Source organism: Monodelphis domestica, chromosome 1 (genome assembly GCF_027887165.1).
Source record: "Monodelphis domestica isolate mMonDom1 chromosome 1, mMonDom1.pri, whole genome shotgun sequence".
NCBI lineage: Eukaryota > Metazoa > Chordata > Mammalia > Didelphimorphia > Didelphidae > Monodelphis > Monodelphis domestica.
This window is the reverse complement of record NC_077227.1, coordinates 600,226,821-600,249,183: the sequence shown is the minus strand read 5'-3', so window position 1 is coordinate 600,249,183 and position 22,363 is coordinate 600,226,821. Positions and strand designations below refer to the sequence as shown.

The window sequence follows — 22,363 nt, the reverse complement described above, 5'->3', positions numbered from 1 at the left end:
AGGATTTTGCAGATGAATACGGTACTGTACCCAATGGAAATGCAGTACACCACTACCACATGTGCAAGTTTGCCAATGTGAGATGGTACACAGCTAAGCACAAAGCTGGAGTTTCTATATTAGCTGATGGAATGAAAGGCGACCAACCACAGCATTGTGTTCTGTATCCTAGGTACTGATTGGCTCAGTGTCTATAAGAGTGTGGAAAAGGTTTATAGGTGAGTAGGAAGGGTTTATAAAGCCTTAAATATATATATATATATATGTATATATATATATATATAATAAAATGAATAAATATAACGCCACTACTGTGTGGATTTTCACCGATCTTGGGGATCTCTGGAACATGGGGATCTTTGTGTAAAATATAAACTATATACATGGTTTATATGTATTTAATATATTTAGCAGTTAAATACAAGGTTGTTGGAGGGGAGGGTACAGGTAGTTGGGGGGAATCAAGGATTATTATCTCCACGTTACAGAAGAAGTTGATGAAATTCACAGAAACTAGGATTATGGGATTTAGGGATGGAAGGGGAATTTGAGTACACTTCCTTGGAAATTTTACAGATGAAGAAATTGAAGCTCACAGAAGTAAATTGATTTATCTAAGTTCATGAAAACAATAAATAGTAAAATTTGGATTCATATCCAGGTCCTTTCACTCTAAGTCCAGTGCTTTCCCCCAAGACCACATAGCTAATATGGTACCAGAACTCAGAACTTCAAGCCTACTTTTTGTTAAACTGTCCTGTCTTAACTCTTAGCCAACCTAGAGGAACTCACTGTCCCAATAAGTATTGGGACAGATTGAAATGATCAATAGAGTTAAGAAGGGAGATCTAGTTTAATTAATGCATAATTGATTTATCAGAAGTTATTAAGGGGAAGTTAAGGGTGTTTGGGAAGCTATACAGAAACTTTTGAGGTGAAATTCACTAATGGCAGTCATCTCCTTCCTCAAATTGTTCTTCAGAGACAGAATCTGGGCTGGATGGTCCACAAAATTTCCCCATGGTGGAATTTCTGACATCTTTGTGATTTCTGGACTATGACAGTCCCTTCCATGGGATCTGGGGGGCAGTGGGGGAGAGGCCTATTAACAGAATCTAAGAGGAGAGAGGCTTACTAATAGAAATATGTCCTCTTGCCCCTCTTCCAAACCTAGAGGATGTTCCCAGATGACATGTTACTGAAGTGACTGTCCACATATCCCCATACAGTCTGAGCCCATGCAAACTGCTGGGACACTGGTGACAGACACTGAGGGGGTGGCCATATGGCCATGAAGTTCTGTTCATTCCGACCCAGGGGAGTTTGGCTAGGAATGTGAATCTTTTGCTGGAGGCATAGTCTTATTATAAACACTGTAGCCTCAGATCTCTCCTAACTTGGGTCCTGCTGAGAAAGAAGAGAATGATCTAGATAGCTTCTCAGAGTCCCTTGGGATAAGAGATTTTAGAGCCTGAACTCTGATTTACACTTCTTTTTAGAATAGTCCATGAAATTATGGCGCTGCTTCATGAGAAGGAAGTAAAGAAGTCAGGGGTGTTGGTGAAGGTGGTATAGATTCTAGTCTCTTAAACATTTTTTTTTAGGTTAGCTACACTTACTAGCTTGGTGAGCCTGGGCAAGTCATTTAATACTTTTGACCTCAGGTTCCTTATCTGTAAAATGAGCAGAGAAGGAAATGTCAAACCATTTCAGTATCTGTCAAGAAAATACCAAATGGGGTCCTGAAGAATCAGACAGAACTGAAATGACTGAACAATAAGCAAACACTAAGCTAAAATGCAGATAACCTGGAAATGCTCTTATAACTCAGTTCCATTGGCTCATCACCCAAGTCCCATGGCCTTAACTGAAGCCTAGCTCTGAGGCTTGTACTCCAGAGCAGAGGCCAAACAGCAGTTCCCAGGGAAATGCATCGACTAAAGTGGAAAAGGCAAACAGAAGGAGAGGGAAGCATGACAAATATTATCTTCTTACTATTCATTTCAGAGGGGAGATTGGGGGAAAGAGGCAGGGAGGAAGGCTGAGTTATAGAATGGGAGGGAAAAGGAAATAAGGAAAGAGAGAGAGAGAATGGGTAACAAGAAGTAAAGGAGAGATAGGAAGGTCTGAGGAGGAGGAGGGAAAAATGGGAAAGAGAAGGAAGAAAACATAGATAAGGGAATGAAAGAGGTGGGAGAGAGAGATGGAAAGGTGGAGAGAAGGGAGAAAATAGAGGAAAAGAGAGAGAAAAGGAAAGTACAGGTAATAGAAAAAGAGAGGTGGGGAGAGAGCTAAGGTGGAAAAAGAGGGAAAGAAGGAAAAATGGAGAGAAAGGATGAGACAGAAGGAAGGGAGGGAGGGAGAGAGAAGAGAGAGGAGAGAACATCAGTGAGGAGATAGAGAGAGGGAGGAGTGGGGGGGGGGGGATCGGGGAGAGATGCAAATTAAAATCACGTCTCAGTCCAAGCAAACATGATGCTGCTGCCAACTGGGCCTGTGGCTGTCCCAATGTTCTCCAGCACCAGGGTTTTATCATCTGTTCCAAGAGCGTCCTAGGCAACAAGGTTTCCTTCAGCCAGGAAGATGCAGCGAGCAAAGGTGTGTTGCTTCTTTTCCTTAGAGTCAAGATGCAGTTCCTTGGGGTGGAGGGGTCCCTGGACCTGTATTAGGAGAAAAGAGATTCCAGGGGCTGCTTCTAAAGACCCTCTTTGCCAGTGTCCCCTATGTGACTTGGCCCCATACCTTTGACATCTGTCTCTGTTTGTCGGGGGATAAGGGGAAGTAATATTTTGTATTTCTATAACATCTTTGGTTTGGGTTTTTGAGTAGACAGGGGGGCTGGAAGCATGACTTCTGGGTTTTCAGGGCATTATTCTGGGGCAGGGTTTTTTGGGGGTGTTGAGGAGGGATAAGCTTTCTAATCTCCTTAAGTCATTGGGGCAGGGGGAAGAAAAGATTGCAGGCATAATCTGAGGCAAGACCTGACAGGTCCTTGTGTTCTTCAGAGGCTCCTTGTGATCTTTTGCAGAGCTTGGGATCAGGCATATTGGGTTATAAGACTTAGATAAAATTGGGAGGTCATTCAGTGCCCTTACGATTTGGAAAGGGGCAAAGCTGTGGGCAAAAATTCCTGGGAGGGCACTGGAAGTGCCTGCTTAGAGAGAGGCTTACCGACTCTCATAGAGGAGGGAGACAAAAGTTTTTTTTTTTTCCAGGATTTAGTGAGAGAGTTTGGCCACACATATTTGGCAACTTGGGAGAATATTTCAGGCTCAGTTCTTCTACCCCTTTATTCTGTAGATGAGTTTGAGGGACTGAAGACTCTCTCTCTCTCTCCTTAGAGGGAATGAAGGGAGATAGTTTATTCTGGTTTCCTTTTTCCTTCAAGGAAATAGGAATAGAACATAATATCTAGAAAGGTCATCTTAGAATTTATTTGGTCCCAATTCATCGTTTTACAAAGGAAGAAACTGGAGCTCAGAGGGGTTAAAATATTTCCTCCAAATCACCTATCTAAACAGTGGCAGAGCCAGGACCAGAACTCAAACCTCTCCAAGCTTTTTCCTTACAGCACACTGACCTTGTTTGAAAAAATATTTTTAAGTAGGCTCAAGTTTTAGCCTTATTCCAGACTAAAGGGCTAAAAAGTAGAGACCCTTCATTACTTGGGAGATAGTGGTATGGGTTGGCATAAACAAAGGACACATGAGAAATCTGAAGATTTATGAGCACGGGCTGAGGGATGAAGAATGGGGACCCAAAGGGACACCTGGAAAAACGGGGCTGAGCTTCTTTCTTGGAACCTCAACAGGACCTTCTCAGTGCCCCCTCTAAACCTGAATGACATCGTAAGTTCAGGTCAGACTGGCACACAAAGGACAGTGAAGACTTAGAGCCACAAGAATTCAGTTGATCTAGAAAGGCAAAAGATGAACGGAGAGTGTGGAAGGGACCAAAAGATGGGCTCAGAGCACCTCGTAGAACCCTGCCAGGTTGAAAGCAGTAGAAGTGGGGGTGGGGCTCAGAATCTAAAGTTGAATCGAGCCTAGAAAGAAGAGGGAGAATGAAAGGGTTAAGGTAGAAGCTGAAAGCTGAGAGAAATGGGGGTCTGAGAGAAAGGGAGGAGGGGGAGGAGCCATCTCTTATTGAGGGGGGAAGGGGTGAGATACAATGAAAGGGTGGCTGGTGGCCAATAGCCCACCAGGCAGGGAGGGGTTAACAAAGACTGTGGAGAGGCTGGGCTGGGAACATGGGAGGAGAATTCAGCTCAACCCATTGTTCCCTCAGCTACATCAGACTTCGCTTCGACAGCTCCACCTGCCGTGTTCTACCGACACCTCTTCTGCCTCACCCACCCTTCAGGTAAGACTGGCAGTATTTAGAGAGAAGGGGAGAGTATGGGAGAGGAGGGGCAGGGGTTGACTTGGGGGGTGGAGAAATGTCTAGCCCCGAAAGGGGTTGGGGGAAGGCAGAAGGAGGAGGAAACTTTCACCCTCCTTCTGCCTTCTCTCAGCCTGGAGTTGGGGCTGGGAGGAGCTCAAGGGAGAGAAGGAGGGGTCTCTCTCTGGAGCTCTTTATCAGTCTTCTTCAGGGCTTGGAAGAGGCACTGCTGCAAACTTGACTGTGACCAGGTGCACAGAACCGCCATAGAACAGACTGGGGATGGGGGTCTGGAGGGGTACATTCTGCCCCGGACCACAGGAGCCCCCAGACTTTACTCTTCATGTCGATTCTCTGTCTCCTCCCCCCTACATCGTGACCATCTTTGGAGTGCTTGTCTCTCACCCCCTATTCCCTGCTTCCTTTTCACATGATGCTTATTGGGCATCTGCTTCCTTAGAGCTGGATGTTGACCCATCTACTTTCTCCTTTCTCTGGGTGTGGGGAGTAAGGGTGTCCCTCATCCAACCCAATTCCCTAATATTTCTAGAACACCTCATGTGTCCAAACCTTCATTCCTGCCCTCAAGTAGCTTATGGGCTGGTAGTAAGGTAATGCCTCTTAGACTGGGAGGAATGAGTGGTGGCAGCTTCACTAGGGAGGTGACATTTCAATCCTTTGCAAAGATCCTGACCTTCACCCCCTGCTCTGGGTGAAGGTTGGGAAGAGATGCAGTGACAGTAGAAGTTCTTTGTGGAAGTTTTGAACTGGGGCTTCAAAGATAGGCAAATAATCCACCCAGAGAGCTGGGCAGATGTGTAGAGAGAATGGCATGAGTTAAGAAAAGTATCTGAATGGGGGATGAACTTTCGTGGACAAGTTCAGTTTGACTGGAGTTTAAGGTGCATAGTGGAAGACTTTCTGGGGAAAGTCAATTTTCAAAGCTTCTACAAGGGAGGGGAATTATCTGATTTGTGGTTGTTCACAGTGAGAAGTAAGGGTTCTTGGATCATAGGATTCAAAGCTGAAAGGAACCTTTTGAGGCTAACCCCTTCATTTTTAAAGAAGAAATAGAAGGAGGTAGTGACTTGCCCAAGGTCACACAAGTTCTAAGTATAAGCACTGGGATTTGAACCCAGGTCACCTGAAACCAGAATCAGTGTATCTCCTATTGGACTCAAATATTTGGAAATACTTTACTGTTTTACAGTGAATGTTCCCCCCAATCCTTAAGTCTGTCTGGGTTCACACTCTGTATGTAGGTCCTGCTTTTCCATTTGCTCTGAATCTTATTCAAAGCCCAGAGTTCTGGGTTCCAGTTCTTCCTATGTCTTTACCCCATGATGGAAAGTTTTGTGTTCTAATCCAGGTCAGTGACTGGGCAGTTAACTTCTAGCTCCTCTCTTTATTGAAACTACTTTCCCTGTGGGGTGAAATTATGCCACTCACACAGGGAAAGTCCCCTTCTCTCTGATGGTGCCCTGGGGCAAAGATCCACTTATTCCATACTAGATTTGGCTCTGATTCCAAGCCTGAACCCTCGTATTGGGTGACTTCTTGATCTAGAAAAAAACTTTGTGGGAAACAAATATGGCAAAATTATATCTCCTTTATAAATTTAGGGCTGGGATATACCTTGGAATAATCCATCACAAATCCTTGTCTCACCCATTGATTCATCTTATGAAGAAGAGGATCCCACATTTCTGATTCATGAGATGGAAAGAATAAAGATAGGAATGAGCACTCCCTTTTGCTTGGAATCTGGCAGAGGTGTGTTTATGTGTCTGGGGTGGAGAGGAGGTGATGCAGTGGGTGGGGCACTATGAAGAGGTGGGAGCACTGGTTTGGGCAGGTAGGCTGCTCACCTAGTACCTAAATATTCTGTTGCTAGAGTCTGTACTAAGAGCCTTCATTCAACCCAGCCTCCCAATCATAGACCTTAGGAAAGAGGAGAGGCAGCCTAAAACTAGGTTAAATGTGTATATGTTTCAGGGATTAGAAGTCAGGGAGTAGACATTGCCCAAGCTTCCTCTGCATTGTAGGAAGATGGAACATGAAAGAAGGGCATTATTGGAGTATTGCTTTTTCTTTTCTCTTCTATCCTTTCCCTTTCTTTCTTTCCTTTTTTGCATTTAAAAAAGGTTAGGGGACCAATTTGAAATCAGTCAAGAAATATTTGTTGAAACCCTATTATGTGACAACCCTGTAATAGGCATTAGATCAATGGAAATATGGCTCTCTGATCTCATCGATTTGTGAGTGAACAGTCCAAACTTGACCATGAGAATCTGACTAGTTCCCTGGGAATCTTTCTCTAGTTCCTTTAATATTTTTGTGGATCCCAGTTCATTTTGCCAGGAGGCAATATGGGATGTCAACCTAGAAGGGAATTTAGGGGTCTCAGTTCCCTGATTTACAGATAAGGAAACTAGGCTCCAAAGAAATTAAGAAGTTAAACCTAAGGTTACACAGGTAGAAAGCCAGATCTGAATAAAGGTGCTCAGACTCTCAATTCAGGGAAAGCACTTTGCTCTGCTGCTTCCCACGATGTGGGGATTTATATGATATTTTCCTCTTAATGGGCTAAGTAATATAAACATTATCTAAATTTTAATATATGTGGAAACTGAGGCACAGGATGGGGGTAAAGTGATTTAGTGATTTGTCCAATTCATATAGTTCATAAGTGGCAGGATAAGAACTTTAACATGTTTTCTGAGGTACCAAGTTCAAGATCCCTCCTCTCCTTTCCCTACCAAATGTGCAAGCGAAAGTTAAGGGAGATTTTTGTAACTGGGATAGTAGAAATTTCACAGAAAAGGTGAGGAGTTGAGCTGGACCTTGAAGAATTAAGGAATGATTTAAGTGAAAAGGAGAAAAAAGGATTCTTAGGTACTCAGCTAAGGATGCTGATAGCTAGAGGAGTTTAGAGTCACTATTTTGCATCCACAGAGCCTAAGTGGTACCTTGCACATAGTAGGTTTTTTAAAAATGCCTATTGGTTAACTTCACTGAGCTTCAGGCAATCTTCAGAGTGGAAAGGACAAAAGAAATCACAGATATTTGTCATCTTGTGAGGCAGATTTCTATTACTCAGCTCACCCCCTAGAACACATTTTTCCCTTGATATATTCCCATTCATCAAGGACTTAGCCTAGGAAACTACTCACTGTGTTTAAGAAAATGATTTTGTTTGGGGAGGTCAAATACAAAATATAATTATAAAGTACTAAAGCTGTTCATATATTCTAATGTGAATCAACTTGGCTCTGAAGGCAACTCCCAAAGAAGAGTCCTCAGCATCTTGGGAAATGAATATGCAATTTCCCCAGGAAACCATTAAAAAAAGCTTTTATTGATATCTTCTGTTTCTTGCATCATTATAGTTATCCCAAGTATCTTATTCCCTTTCCAGAGAGCCATTTCACATAACAAATAGTATTTTTTCAAGAGAAAAAAAATTAGCACAATGGATTGATACTTTGGAAAACACCAATATTCTTCTGCTGATGATCTAATTCTTTGAATAATGAAATACCACAATTTCTAAAGAATTAAAATTGTGGGTGACCCCCAAAAGGCAATAGGTACAAATAAGTTGTAGTATCTTGCTGATATAACACTGAAGTATGCTTAAGGGGTCCCTCACTTCTCTAGTCTATTGTTTCTATTCAGGTGGGATTTTGGAAATTCATTAAATGACCTTCTCCCAAGGATATTCACTGGTTCCCCTTACAAGCACACACATCTCCCAGGAAACCATTTTGAAGGGAACAACCCTCATTGGGTGCTTAAGTTGAGACAGGTTTTAGTACTTCAAGGATCTTCCATTTCATTGGTATGGGACCTCTCTCCATAGAAGATATACTAGCCCCTCTATGCCAAAACAGGAGTTTTGGTGAATTTTAAAAGTCTCATCATTTCTAATCACACCTCTGATGTGTGTGTGTGTGTATAAATAAATCCAGTATCCAAAGGCTATGAACAGTTTTCAAGAGGAGAAAGCCAAACTATGAGAAACCATATGGGAAAAGGCTCTCAATTACTAATAATATGAGAAATGCAAATTAAAACAACTAAGATATCACCTCCCACCCATCAACTTGGCAAAGTGATAAAAGATGGAAACAGTTAATGCTGGAAGTCAGGCACACTAATATTCTGTTGGTGGAACTGTGAATTGGTCTAGCCATTCTGGAAAGCAATTTGGATTAAGTATAGGGGAACTGATCTTTTATCCACCTAGGAAACCCAGAATGCAATCACAAGGTGTTAATGAGGTGTTAAAGGAATAGGGAAAAGATGAATCTAATCCCTTTAAGAGGTGTGATCACCTTTATCTGAGTGAACCAGGAGGGTCAATTCCATTGGCAGACAAAAATGACACACAAACCCCAGGTGACCTTTAAAGGGCAGTTTGTGAGGTGATGGAAGCAGCCAAGGCATTGGAAGTTATAAAATGAGATTGCTGGTAGGGAAGGGATTTCTTTTCTTTTTTTTCACCCTATTAGGCATGGTACATGGCAGCATATTTACTCACCCAGAAAGAAACTTCACATCCAGCATTTGAAGAGTAAGTTTGCATAAGTTTAAGACCCATTTGAGGAAGCAGGTGATATAGAGTTACCCAAAGGAGGAAACAGATTCAAGGAACATGACCCCGATCAGTACAAAAGAAAGCCAGCTATGGACTTCAGAGAGAGCCAGTCTGTCAATGGGGATCCAGGCCATTGAAAGGACTGCATAAAGACAGAAAAGATAGTCAGGACTTGGAGGTCTGAAGCAATACATTGACTTTGCAAATATATTTCTAAAATACATGCTTCACTCTTATTATAAGACTTCCTTCCTTCCTTCCTTCCTTCCTTCCTTCCTTCCTTCCTTCCTTCCTTCCTTCCTTCCTTCCTTCCTTCCTTCCTTCCTTCCTTTCTGCTTATCTTCCACTTAGAATAAATACTGTGTATTGGTTCCAAGGCAGAAGAGTGGTAAGGGCTAGACAATGGGGATTAAGTGACTTGCCAGGGTCACACAGCTAGGAAATGTCTAAGGCCAAATTTGAAACCAGGACCTCCCATCTCTAGGCCTGGCTCTCAATCCACTGAGCCGCCTAGCTGTCCCCCATGCCCACTCTTTCACTGGAAAATTGTTGTGAATATGTGGAGAGTACACCATGGTTTTATGGAGAGATTTTGTTGTCATTTTTCTTTCTATGCTATCTTCATAAATGCTTTTATTAAGAACTAATTATGACTACTGGCTGCTACTAAGAAACACACTAATGGGGGCTCATGAGGTATAGTTTTAGAAGTGAGTAACCCCTAAGTTAACTCTCCAAAATATGAGAGTAGTCACCTCTATGGGGATCCAATTTAGGACTAAGAAAGCAAATTTGTGGGAAGAGCCCAGAGAGTGATACTATACTAAATAATTCCTTTGGATCCAGCTATGTACCATAAAGAAGTAAACATAACAAAACAAAAACTCCTCATATAAACCAAAATATGGTAGCCCTATTTGTAGTAGGGGAAAACCGGAAACAAAGTGAATGCCCATTGAGGGAGGAGTGATTGAATAAACTGGCATACGAATGTAATGGAATATTATTGTGTTGTAAGAAAAAATAAGTATGAGAAAGTCATCAAAACATGAGAAGATTTGCGTGAACTGATACAGGGCACAGTAAACAGAACCAGAAGAACTATGTACCATAATAAGAGCAACAATATTTAAAAAATAAACAAAAAAGATGAAATGAACTCAGAATAAATGCAATGACTAATATTGAATCAAGAAATCAGATGCACCAAACAATTGTAGAAGTCAAATTTGTCAGACATTATTGCCAAATTGGTCAGTTTTGGTTTATTGTTTTTCCATATTACAAAGGGGGATTCAATAGGAAGGTGAGGGGATGTAGAGAGTGGGAACTTTATATAGAAAAATGTGATATAATAAAGATAATATACATTTTAAAGAAAAGTATAAAATATTAAAAGTCTTACTATACTTATCTCCCAATGAGTACCATTTCAGAGAGATTGTTCTCCATGTCTGGGATGCATTTCCTCATCATCTATACTCTTAGAATCTCCATCTCCCCACAAATCATAGCTCAGGTGCCACCTCTTCCAGAAGGCTTTTCCTGATGCCTTCCCTCATTCCTTCCTTTTGGATCTCTACCATTCCTAATTACTTTGTATTGCTTGTTATATATACTTATCTCCATATGTTGTAAACCACATCCTTGCAGAATCTCATCTCTTTTAAAGGGACTTAAATTTTTATCTTTGTGAAGCTAGTACTTAGTACAGTGCTGGTTCTTAGTACATAGACGTTTGACTAATATTTGTTTGATTGTTATAGTTTGTCCTTTGTTTTTTTGACAAGGACCAATGACATCATCACAAGGGTGATATCTTGCCTTGCTTGTGAATTGAATTGAATTATGTTCATGGATGACAGAGCTATAGCAGATTATTAAGAGAAGAAAGTTTAGAGCATGTCCCTGGACCTTTGGAAGTGACTTCAGGAAAGCAGCCCTGCCCTCCCTCAGTACCAGAGTAAGAGTTAGAATCTAATTCATAGAGCTGAACCAAAGGTAAGCCCAAAGTGGCTCCTGGGGTAGTTCAATAGAGCACTGGACATGGAGTCAGGAAGACCTGAGGTCAAGACCAATATCAGACATTTATCAACTGTGTGAACCAGGGCAAGTCATTGAACCTCCATTTGCCTCAGTTTCCTTAACTGTGAAATGGGGATATTAATAGTGCCTACTATTGTGAGGTACTAAAAATGAAATAATACCTGTAAAGTCCTTAGTACGGAGTCTGACACATTATAGATGTTATATAAATGCTTATTCTCTACCCCTGTGTGGTAAGGGGCTTGGAGACCTAAGCTAGAAATCCAGGCTCTAATGCTACTTAGCTGTGTATCAGTCTGGACAAATTACATAATTTTCTCCAATGTTCAATTTCCTCATTTATAAAACGTGAATAATATTTGCATCACCTGCCATAGAGGGCTATTGTGAGGAATATCCTTTGTAAATTTTAATGAGATATATCAATGTGTATTGTGATTATTGTGTGCTTTTGCCATTATGCATCATGGAAGAAAGAACATTTCCATCCTCTCTCCAGCACAGTAATTCACAATTCATGCTAATTTGCTGAATGCTCCTATCTTTTCCACTTTGAAACTCCAGTTAAGGGCTCATTCTGTCCTGATGGGAGAATACTTAACATGACTGAATATCTCTAGCCAGTCCCAGAGGAGTCCAGAAGAGCAACCTGTTTAACCCAGCCTAGCTGTGAAAAGTCCTAGTATCCAGGACACCATGTACTGCAAGCAAGAGAGTATCTTATTCATCAGCTATGCCATACCCAGAAATTAACTTGGTGGGAAAAGCATGTTTTGTAATGTAATCACTACTTTAAGGTTGAGCCCACTCTTCCCAGGGACTGAGGTGGTAGAGGAGATTGGGCTTTCCATTTGGGAGGTTTTTGTACTTCAGTTGTTGCTATATCTCCAAAGTAAATATCTCTTTGGAAAGCTATTTGACATTAATGGGCTAATTAATGTTAAGGAGAGATCAATTGGTTAAATTATATTGGGAAGATATTAATTGGGTAAATGATATTATAGGACAGTGATGGCAAACCTTTTAGAGACCAAGTGCCCAAACTGCAACCCTCATGCCACATGTAAGCTGCTCCCTTAACCCAGACAGAGGAGGGAGGAAGCATTCCCATTGGGCTGCTGGGCAGAGGGACAGGTGATGTGAGAAATGTCCTCAGGTGTTGTAGACAGGGGAAGGGAGCAGCCCCTTCTGGCACACATGTGCCATAAGTTTACGAACACAGGTATAGGGGAACCTTCCAGATAGGGGCTCATGAATAATAAATAGTATTAGAACAATCCCTCAGGGTTAGCTCTAGAGCCCTGTGAGAGGGGCTGTAATAACCAAGCTCTGGGACCCAACCTGCCAATGTAAGGGATGTTAGTGACCCAGAGCCTATGTAGTACATATGATTTATAAATTCCCTTTTAGTTCCAACATCCTATGGGGCTTTGTTGAAAAGTTAAATAACAAGTCGAATAATGGGTATCTTTCAACCCCAAGCTTCTGGGCTTCTACTCAAAATCTATTTCCCTCAACAGAGCCAGAGTATCATAACTAGGAATTCTTTTACTTGGAGAAAAAGTAATTTTCAAAGAGCGTAGAGGTCTCCATGTAGCTGTGGGCAAGTCATTTGTTTTCTCTTTGCCTCAGTTTCTTCCCCTGTAAAATGAGAGATTTGAACTAATAGAGTTCTAGAAGCTCTGCTAGCTCTAAATCCCAAGATCCTAAAACACATGCCATGAAGTGCAGACTTTTTTTTGGTCATTAATAATGTGGGCATTTATAAGAAGTGACATTATAAAGCAGCTAGCATTGTACCACCCTGCATACTAGACCCATATTGGGTGACTTACTTACCTTTCCTAATCTTGGCACCCAGCCCCAGGCTCTCCTTCTCCTGGGCAGCAGGTGGCTGTGCTGGGATCTGGGAGGCAGGCAGCCTTCTGTTAGCTGTAAAGACACCCCCACGCCCTCACTTCTCACTGTCTATTTCCACCACTTGGGACAGATGGCAGGAAGTAGTCGTGGGTGTCTGCAATGTGTAGGACTTGGGGATTTAGGACGAAGAAGCTTTTTGGAGCCTCAGTACTTTATCCTTGAGCCCCCCCTTACCACATACTCTCACATACCCCCATACCCACAAATGACCAGCCAGCAACAAACCATGAAGGGAGCTTGTTTTCAGTCTCTCTGTCCTCCAGGGGCCACCCCATCCCTCTGGGTGCCCATGACATACTTTACTTGCCTCCCCTCCTTTCCCTCGGAGTGCTTGGGGGGGAGCAGGACACCTGGGTTCTACATCCAGCTCAGCCACTAATGAGCAAGGTGGCTTTGAATACTTGCCCTTTCTGAGCCTCAGCATTTTCACCTATGAAACCAGTAGGTTAGGCAAGATTCGTTCCAGCGGTTACACTATGATCTTGCTTCATAAAACTTGCCTCTCCTATGGTCTGTCTTTTCACTGCTTCTGTTCTTTGCTCATTCAAATCAACCTAATTCCTGCTCAGGTAGTTTTTTAAACCCTTCCCTTCTGTTTTAGAATCAATACTGTGTATTGATTCCAAGGCAAAAGAGTGATTATGATTGGGCAATGGGGGTTAAATGACTTGTCCAGGGTCATACAGCTAGAAAGCCTCTGAGGCCACATTTGAATTTAGGACCTCTTATTTCTAGACCCAGCTCTCAATCCTCTTGCTGGCCTTGCTTCTCAGGTGTTCATGACTGTGGTAGATATGAAGGACTTGTAACTTAAAGAGACCATTCAATGCCTTTAAGCCAAAGAAACGAGTCCAATGTAGAAAGAGAAAAGAGAATGGACCAGGGCTGGCCATTAGAGGAAGGCCAAGAGAGGAGGAGAAGGGCAGGAGTACACTTGGACTCTTTAAGCAATGTCTTACTGTTTCTCACCCATCTTAGGGTATAAATGTAATTCTCTCCCTATTCCCATTCCTGCTCCCTACCCCCAGCCCACTTTACCCCCTACAAAGGAAGGTCCTGGGTCCATCTTTTAGTAATGATAATTACCAAAGGTCAGAGCAGCTAGGTGACACAGGACAGTGTGCCAGGCCTGGATTCAGAAAGACATATATCTGAGTTCAAATCTGGTCTCAGATACTTGGTGGTGGTGGTACCCTGGGCAAGCAGTTTCTGCCTCAGTTTCTTCATCTGTAAAATGAACTGCAGAAGAAAATGTCAAACCACTCCATTATCTTTGCCAAGAAAACACCAGAGTCATGAATAGTCAGACATGACTGAAAAAGAACAAACAACTGAATGTTACTAATGGTCAGCATCACCAACTCAAAGGATGTATCCAAAATGAATCGCCAAAGAGAAGACATTTCTGTGACGGCTTAGATCATAACCTAAGAGGGACTTTAAAGGTCATCTAATCCAACCCTCTTATTTTACCAATGAGAAAGCATAGACCCAGAGAGATGAGGTTGTCAACTGAACCAGGGGCAGAGACAGAAACAGAACCCAAGACTCCTGCCTTCCAGTCTAGCACTCTCCCTGCAGTCCTCCAATAGCACGGAGGACCACAGAGTCCTCCGATAGCACGAAAGCTTCCACTGGGAGTCATAAAAATGTCTGAGGGGCCTCTAGCCACATTAAAAGGGGAGCCAGGAACAGAGGGACTCAGAGGCCAGCCCAGGCCACCGAGCTGATAAGCCCCTCCAGCTGCTTTCTGGCTCTCTAGCCCTCTGGGGATTTGCTCACACTGCTTCCCACAGCCCATCTGTCTCAAGGACAGCCTGTTTGTCAGAAAGGGAGACAAGGAGAAGGGCTCCAGGGAGAAGGGCATGAGACATTGACTGTGTGGGGCTGAGAGAGAGAGGAGATAGAACAGACAGAAAGGGCAGAGAGGCTGCCCAAGGACAGCTGTTCCAGGCGAAGGAGATGAGAGAGCAGATAGGGGGGAAAGACAAAAAGGGGATTCAGTTCACAGGCCATCATGACTAGGGAGCATTTGGGGACACTGCCCCATTTGGAAATCATAGGAGCATAGATTTGGAACTGAAGGGACTTGAGAGGTTATCTAATACAACTCCTTACTTTAATAGATGAAGAAAGAAACCGAGGTCCAGTCAAGAAAAATAATGGGACCAAGTTTACACAGGTAGTAAGTGTCAGAACCAGGATTTAAACCTCAGTTTTCTGTCTCTAAATCTGGAATTCTTTCCATTGTACCCTTCCAAGGAGACCCCACTGGAAGTTCACCATCCCCCAGCCTGTGCCTAAGTTTTCATGTGACATTACTATTTTGGGGACCCTGTTCTTATAAAATGATTGTCCCAAGCCCTGCAGTTCAGGTAGGTCAGCTTGGGGAGAGGGAGCTCTCATAGAGAGCTGTAGGAGATGGGAAGAATCCGGGACTCAGTTGGTCCTAGGAAAACAGGGCAGTTTGGTCCAGTTCACCCACCTCTCTACCTTTCCCCGGTAGCTCATGAAGGGACCCACTTCACCTGAAGCCAGCCCCTCCCTTTTCCTCTGGCTCATTTCAGTCTTTCTCTTTCCCCCTTTCCTCCCCCATCCCTTCCTTCCCTCCAGTTCCCTTTTGTTCCCTCCACCATCATGTGGCTGCTCAGTATTCAGGGACGTGGGCTGATCACAGCTGACAGATGCACCTGTTCAAGGAGACGTCAGTCAGCTCTGTTAGGGTTGGGCGGGCAGAGCTCTCTGAGGTCGCTCTCACCTCGAAGCCTCCGTGCCCAGAGATGCATTGTGTCTCAGCTTTGTTCTCTTGCCTTTCTCCATACCGAGTCCATAAATGACCCCTAGACTTAAGCTTTGATACTCAAATGTGAATACTCCCAGATTCCCCATCTTCTCTCTGCCTCCTCCCTCTATCTATCTTCCAGAAACCTGGCCAGGATTTTCTAAAAGAGCTCTAGGGTAGCACACAGCTGTGTCTGGGGTTGAGTGATGCTCATGCCTGATCTTCACACCATGGGCTTTCTCCAGGGCAGTAGGGCTCTGGCTCAGGGCATCTTGGGAGTACCTAAACTGTTAGCACTCTCCCAGATGGCAGAGAAAGGAAACAACCCTTGGAAATTCTAGCCAGTGGGCTGGTGTCCTGGAATTCTTTTGTTATTATTTTGTCATTTCAGTTGGGTCTGATTCTTTGTGATCTTCTTTGGATTTTTCTTGGCAAAGATACTGGAATGGTTTGCCATTTTTTTCTAGTTCATTTTATAGAAAAGGAAACAGAGGAAAACATGGTGAAGTGACTTGTCCAATCACATAGTGTAAACCTTAAAATTTCTTAGACTTGTGAATGTTGGAAATTTCACCATTGGAATGTGAACCCCATTGGCAAGGGAGGTTCCTCCTCCTCCCTTCTTAAGATTACTTTAGGACAGAAACCTTTTGCTGAACAATGGAAAGGGCTGCAGCATAGATCAAAATTGAATTATTCCAATCTCCACCCTACTCAGGGTAACAGGATTTAGGAAGGGCTGCAGCATAGATCAAGATTTAATTATTTGAGAATATGACCTTCAACAGACATGTGCAAAGCCACAGACCTCTGGGCGGTCCTGGGTTAAGCTAGAGCCACCATTGGCACAGGGAAGACATGGACAGTGATTGGTAGATGTGAGAACTGAGGGGAGGGAACTTGGATGGTTTCCTTAAAGATAGCAGGGTCTGAGGACTGAGGGTTGGTTGGAGAGGTTTTGCTCTGAGAGGTTGTGCTCTGAGAAGCTTGCTCTGAAGGAAGCTGGAGGTGGAGGCCCCTGAGACTATTTCTCCATTTTGGTCATGTGAGTGATAGGGACTGATCTCTTTTCTTTGCCTCAGCTGTCTAAGGGCTTGGGCCTTTTGGCCCAGCCTAAACAGAAGGGGTATTTAAGCCCTATTCCCTTCTCTCCCCTTTCTCTCTCCCTCTCTCTCTCTATCTCTAATACCTTTCTTCCTCATGTTTGTAATTAAACTCCATAAAAGGTTGACTGCTGACTTGAGTTTTCATTTAGGAATTACATAGCTGAATTCCTTGGCGACCTTAAATTAATATATATCAGTCTTTTAAAGTGATTTCCTTGTCACAATAGCTAGGAAGTGTCTGAGACTGGATTTGAACTTGGGTCTTTCTGACTCCAGGTTCTCCACTCTCTCCACTGTACCACTTAGCTGTCCCTTGGGAATTGTATAGAGTCCTTGCCCTCTCACTTCTCCAGCCTCTTTCCTTATGAGAGGCAATCTAGCATAGTGGAAACCTAGAAATCAGGAAATAAGGGTTCAAATCCTGCCCTAGGCACTTACTAACTGTGACTATCACCAAGTCATTTCAATCAGTCAATCAACATTTATTAAGCACCTACTATGTGCTAGACACTGTGCTAAGTCCTTAACTTCTCAGACTTTCAATTTTCTTACTTGCAAAAGTGAGAATAATATTTGTACTAGGTCCTACATCACTGGGTTATGGTGAAGGGAAGCACTCTGTAAACCTTAAAAGGATGTAAAGATGTAAACTATGACATGATTTAGACATAAAGGGTAATATCATACACAAATTAAAGGAGCAGAAAAAATTTACCTGTCAGATTTATGGAGAAGAGAAGAATGTGTGACTAAATAAGAAATAGAGAGCATTATGGGATATAAAAATGGATAATTTTGATTACATTAACTTTAAAAATCTTTGCACAAACAAAACCAGGGCAGACTAGGTCAAAAGGAAAAACAATTATAGCAATCTTCTCTGATAAAGGCCTAATTTCTCAGATCTATAGAGAACTGAGCAAAATCTATAAGAATATAAAGAATTCCCCAATTGATAAATGTCAAAGGACATGAACAGGCAGTTTTTAGAAGAAGAAATCAAAGCTATCTATAGCCACATGAAAGAATGCTCTAAATCACTATTGATTAGAAAAATATAAATTAAAACAATTCTGAGGCATCAACTCACACCTATCAGATTGGCTAACCAGACAGAAAGAAAAATGACAAGTGGTAGAAGGGATTTGAAAAAATTGGGACACGAATGTGCTACTGGTGGAGTTGTCAGCTGATCTAGCCATTCTGGAGAGCACTTTGGGATTATGCTGAAATGGCTATAAAACTGTTCCAACCTTTTGATCTAGCAATGCCACTGACTAGTTCTGTATTCCAACGAGATAAAAGAAAAGGATTTATATGTACACAAATATTTGTAGCAGTTCTTTTTGAAATGGCAAAGAGTTGGAAACTAAGAGGATGCGCATCAATTGGGAAATGGTTGAACATGCAGTGTTCAGTGTATGATTATGATGGAATACTATTGTGCAATAAGAAATGATGAGGACGGTGCTTTTAGAGAAACTTGGGAATGCTTGTATGAACTGATGCAAAGTGAAATGAGCAGAACCAGAACACTGTATACAGTGATAGCAATATTTTAACGATGATCAATTGTGAATGACTTAGTTATTTGACCAATACAATGATCCAAGGCAATATTCAAGGATTTAAAGGTTATCTGCCTCTAGAGAAGGGACTGATGGAGTCTGAATGAAGATCAGAGCATACTTTTTAAGCTTTATTTTTCATTTGTGTGTGTTTTGGGGGCTGTCTGTGTATAGAAATATTTTCTATGACTTCACACAAAAAAAGATGTAAGTTATGATCAATGATATCCCCCAGCCTTCTCTTAGTGCCCTCCAACCTTTACTGTTATCTTAAAGAAATGCTGTCAAACTCAAATAGAAACTGTTGCCTCCAGGCTGCATATTGATTTAGGAAACCACAAAATCAACATTACCTACCCTCTATTGTGTTTTTTATTTATTTTGTTTAACTCTTCCCAGTTAAATTTTAATCTGGTTTTGGCTTCCCCAGAGAGTTGGCCAGTGTATTGTGACTTTGACCCCTCTATAATCCTAACCTCCCTCCAAGGTCTCCTTTGGGTTCTCTCTCACAGTGCCAAGACTTTTTTTCAAGATCTCCAGAGAAGACCTGGCCTATAACTCTTTCCTTCACTTCTTTGTTGCAGCTACTTGAGTCCTTTTAATCCAGAAACACCCTGGAGCTGCATTGGTGAAGATGTGGCATGCATGCATGTGAGGGGGATTGGTTGGCCTACTCCCTTCCTCCTCTCCATCATGCCTGAGGACATTTTTTGCATGCCCCAGAGCACTTCCTCCCTCAGCTTTCTGGGGTAATGTGAGGGACTCACAGGTGGGTGGTTTGAAGGTGTAGTTTGGGCACACAATCTCTAGCCAACTTCTTAACCTCTTTTGTGTCATAGACCCCTTTGGCATTCTAGTAAAGCCTATAGACCTCTTTTCAGAATAACTTAAAAATAAAAATCCTTACCCTTTGTCAATATTGTGTATTGGTTCCAAGGCAAAAGAGAAGTAAAGTCTAGGGCAGTGATGGCGAACCTTTTAGAGCCTGAGTATCCAAACTGCAATCCTCATGCCCGCATGTGAGCCACCTCCTTACTCTAGACAGGGGAGGGAGGAATCATTCCCATTGGGCTGCTGGGCGGAAGAGTGGGTAATGGGAGAAATATCCTCAGGTGTGGTGTGTTAAAGATATTTTTAGGCTTGTGACTTAAAATCTAAATTAATTTGGTCCCCAAGGAAATCCAATAATAAAATACCCAAGTCAGCTGGAAGTTTATGGTGATTTTAATTAATATAGAAGAAAGAAATTAAGAAAAAGAGAGAGAGAGAGAGAGAGAGAGAGAGAGAGAGAGAGAGAGAGAGAGAGAGAGAGAGAGAGAGAGAGAGGAAAAGAGTTAATTTAAACTGCTCCAGCTTAGGCTGAGCCAGGCAGGAGTTCAAGGCCTTGACCAAGGTGGCCTCCCCTGAGAGCCAAGGGAAAAGGGAGTCAGTCTTATTACTCACCACATGACCATCTCAAGGAAGTTGTCTGAGGGAGCTCCTCCAGGCTTGAGTTTCAGGATCAAACTGGCGCCCAGGCCTGCTCATAGGAAGTGACCAGCCAGAGCCACCTCTCCAGGGAAAGAGACCAAAGAGAGGAAGTGATGCCAAATATATAGACGGTTTTACATCACTTTCCTTTGTCTCATCTGTACCAATGGTAGCTTAAGCTTGACTTAGGACAGCCCAGGGGTCTGTCAGCTGTTTCTGCACATGTCTATCAAAGGCCATCCTCCTAAATCCTTAATCCTTAAGTATGGGTGTAGACATTCCTGATTTTGTTAAAGAGAGTATCTTCATTGTTACAATCAGGAGATAGCTAAATCCAATCTTCACAGGTGGAGAGGGGGAGGGAAGCAGCCCCCTCTGGCATACCCATGGGTTTATGCAATGGGGGTTAAGTGATTTGCACAGGGTCACACAGCTAGGAAGTGATCTGAGTCCAGATTTGAACCTAGGACCTTCCATCTCCAGGCCTGACTCAATCTACTGAGTCACCTCACTGGCCCCAGAAAAATGTTTTAAAAGCATATAATAAAATATGTAGGAGTACAAAGGAAACCAATTGTATTGAAATACAGTTATAAAAGAATATATTTTTTAAATATTCATGAACCCCAGGTTAAGAACTCCTAGTCCAGCATTTGCCCTGGTAGTTTTTGAATTAAGTCTCTGAATCTGAATTCTAGCTCTGCCAATGTGATTCTGGTCTGAGTCTCAGAGACCACCTGAGAAGAAAATTAAGTTGCCTCTCTAGCATATGGTACAGAGTAAGTGATAAGTGAAGCTCTAAAGGCTCTTGGTTGATTGAGGCACTGTGGCAAAGTAATTACCAAAGGACCAGAACAGTTGTAAAAGGGTTATTCCTTCTATACTGTTCTAGGAATTCAGAGACTTGGCCACACACTTTCCCTGGTAAACAATGATCTCTGAACCAGGAGTGAAAGGGCCAGAGTTTTAGTCCTAGCTCTGCCAGTGACTCATGTAATCTTGGATGACACTGCTTTGGGCCTCTGAATCTTGGTTTCCTCATCTGTAAAATTCAGATCATGACATCTTATCTGTTCTCCCTTACTCATAAGGGTGTGGTGAGGACCAAATAAAAGAGGAAAGATCAAAGTTCTTTGAAAATGATAAAGCTTCTGTGAATATGTGACTGTAAAGAAATTGTTATTTTAAAGAGAAGAAAATGAATGGTCCCAAAAGGGATCAGGAGCTATCCTTGAGTCCATATCCTAGGACAATCGGTTGAAGGAATTGGGGATGCTTAGCCAGAAGAAGAGAAGACTCAGAAATCATAATATTTGTGCTGAAATATTGGAAGGACCATCAAGCTGAGAAAAGATTAGATTTGTTTTCTTTGATGATAGAAGACAGGATCAAAAGGAAAAAGTAGAAACTGCAAAGAAGCCAATTTTGGCTTGAATTAGGAAAGACTTCTTAACAATTAGAGCATTTCAGGAGTAGCTGGGTGGCTCAGTTGATAGAGAACTAGGTCCAGAGATGAGAGGTCCTGGGTTCAAATTGGGCCTTAGATCCTTCCTGGATGTCTGACCTTGGGCAAGACACTTAATCCCAATTACCTAGCCCTTTTCACTCTTCTGCCTTGAAACTAATACTTAATATAGATTCTAAGATGGAAGGTAAGGGTTAAAAAAAAAACCAAATTAGAGCATTCTAAAAGACCAAACATCTTATGATGATCTTTCTGTGATCTGGAGCTTTAGATATCAAAGGATTATAGGATTTTGATATAGAAAGAACCGAGAGATGAACTAGCTACTGGGAAAAACCAAATCCTCGTGACAAATATGCAGCCAGGCAAAAACAAATTCCCACATTGGTAGTTCCAAAAATGACATGTCTTATTTTGCACACTAACTTGATCACCTCTAGGGAAAAGAGGAATAAAAGTGTAGAAATATCACATTAGGATACAGGTAATGAATGGCACACAGAAAAGTCTGCCTGGCACAGAATGGGAGGCTCCCGCATTTATGAAATTTAGCTTAATGTAACAAAAGTCCCAGGGCCTTGTTGTCTGCTCATCATGATTCTTTGGGCCTCCAAGAATTCATTACAGGAGTTTGTATAGGGAGAAAACCAAAATATTCTCTGGAATAGTAGATAGGTAAAGCCCCACCATCTCCACCAAATGTAAACCATCCTACTCCCACCGTGAGATGGGAGGAAGAATCCCCCATCTAAGAACTTGCTGAGATCATCGGCCTCTCCAAGGAAAGAGAATCTCCCAGATGATCTGTCCTATAGTCACTGTCCTTATTCACCAGGCTTGGCTCTGAATGACTCTTGGGTTTGTTCCACCAGCCAAGAATGAGGCTGTTGAGAATAGAAATGAATGTTCTTTGGGTTCCACAGATAGTTTCTAAAACAAGTTCTGACAGCTTTTGGAGCTGGGGCAACGGCTCTGATGCAAGTATACTGTCTCTCACATAAAATCTCCAACCACATTATATAAGCG

At 42.4% G+C, this 22,363-nt stretch overlaps 1 protein-coding gene across 2 annotated transcripts in view; it reads left to right on the top strand.

Moving 5' to 3' along the window:
• Nucleotides 1–2,395: 2,395 nt before the first annotated feature.
• The window catches only part of KCNIP3 (potassium voltage-gated channel interacting protein 3), a 165,249-nt gene continuing 145,281 nt past the window's right edge, over nt 2,396–22,363 (top strand). The window contains exons 1-2 of one of the 2 annotated variants that reach the window (XM_056813743.1): nt 2,396–2,598; nt 4,288–4,362. In XM_056813743.1, the coding sequence (XP_056669721.1) occupies nt 2,584–2,598; nt 4,288–4,362 (90 nt within the window). In that variant the 5' untranslated portion in view covers nt 2,396–2,583. The remainder of the gene's footprint in view (nt 2,599–4,287; nt 4,363–22,363) is intronic. The other variant, XM_016424666.2, reaches the window with a different exon arrangement.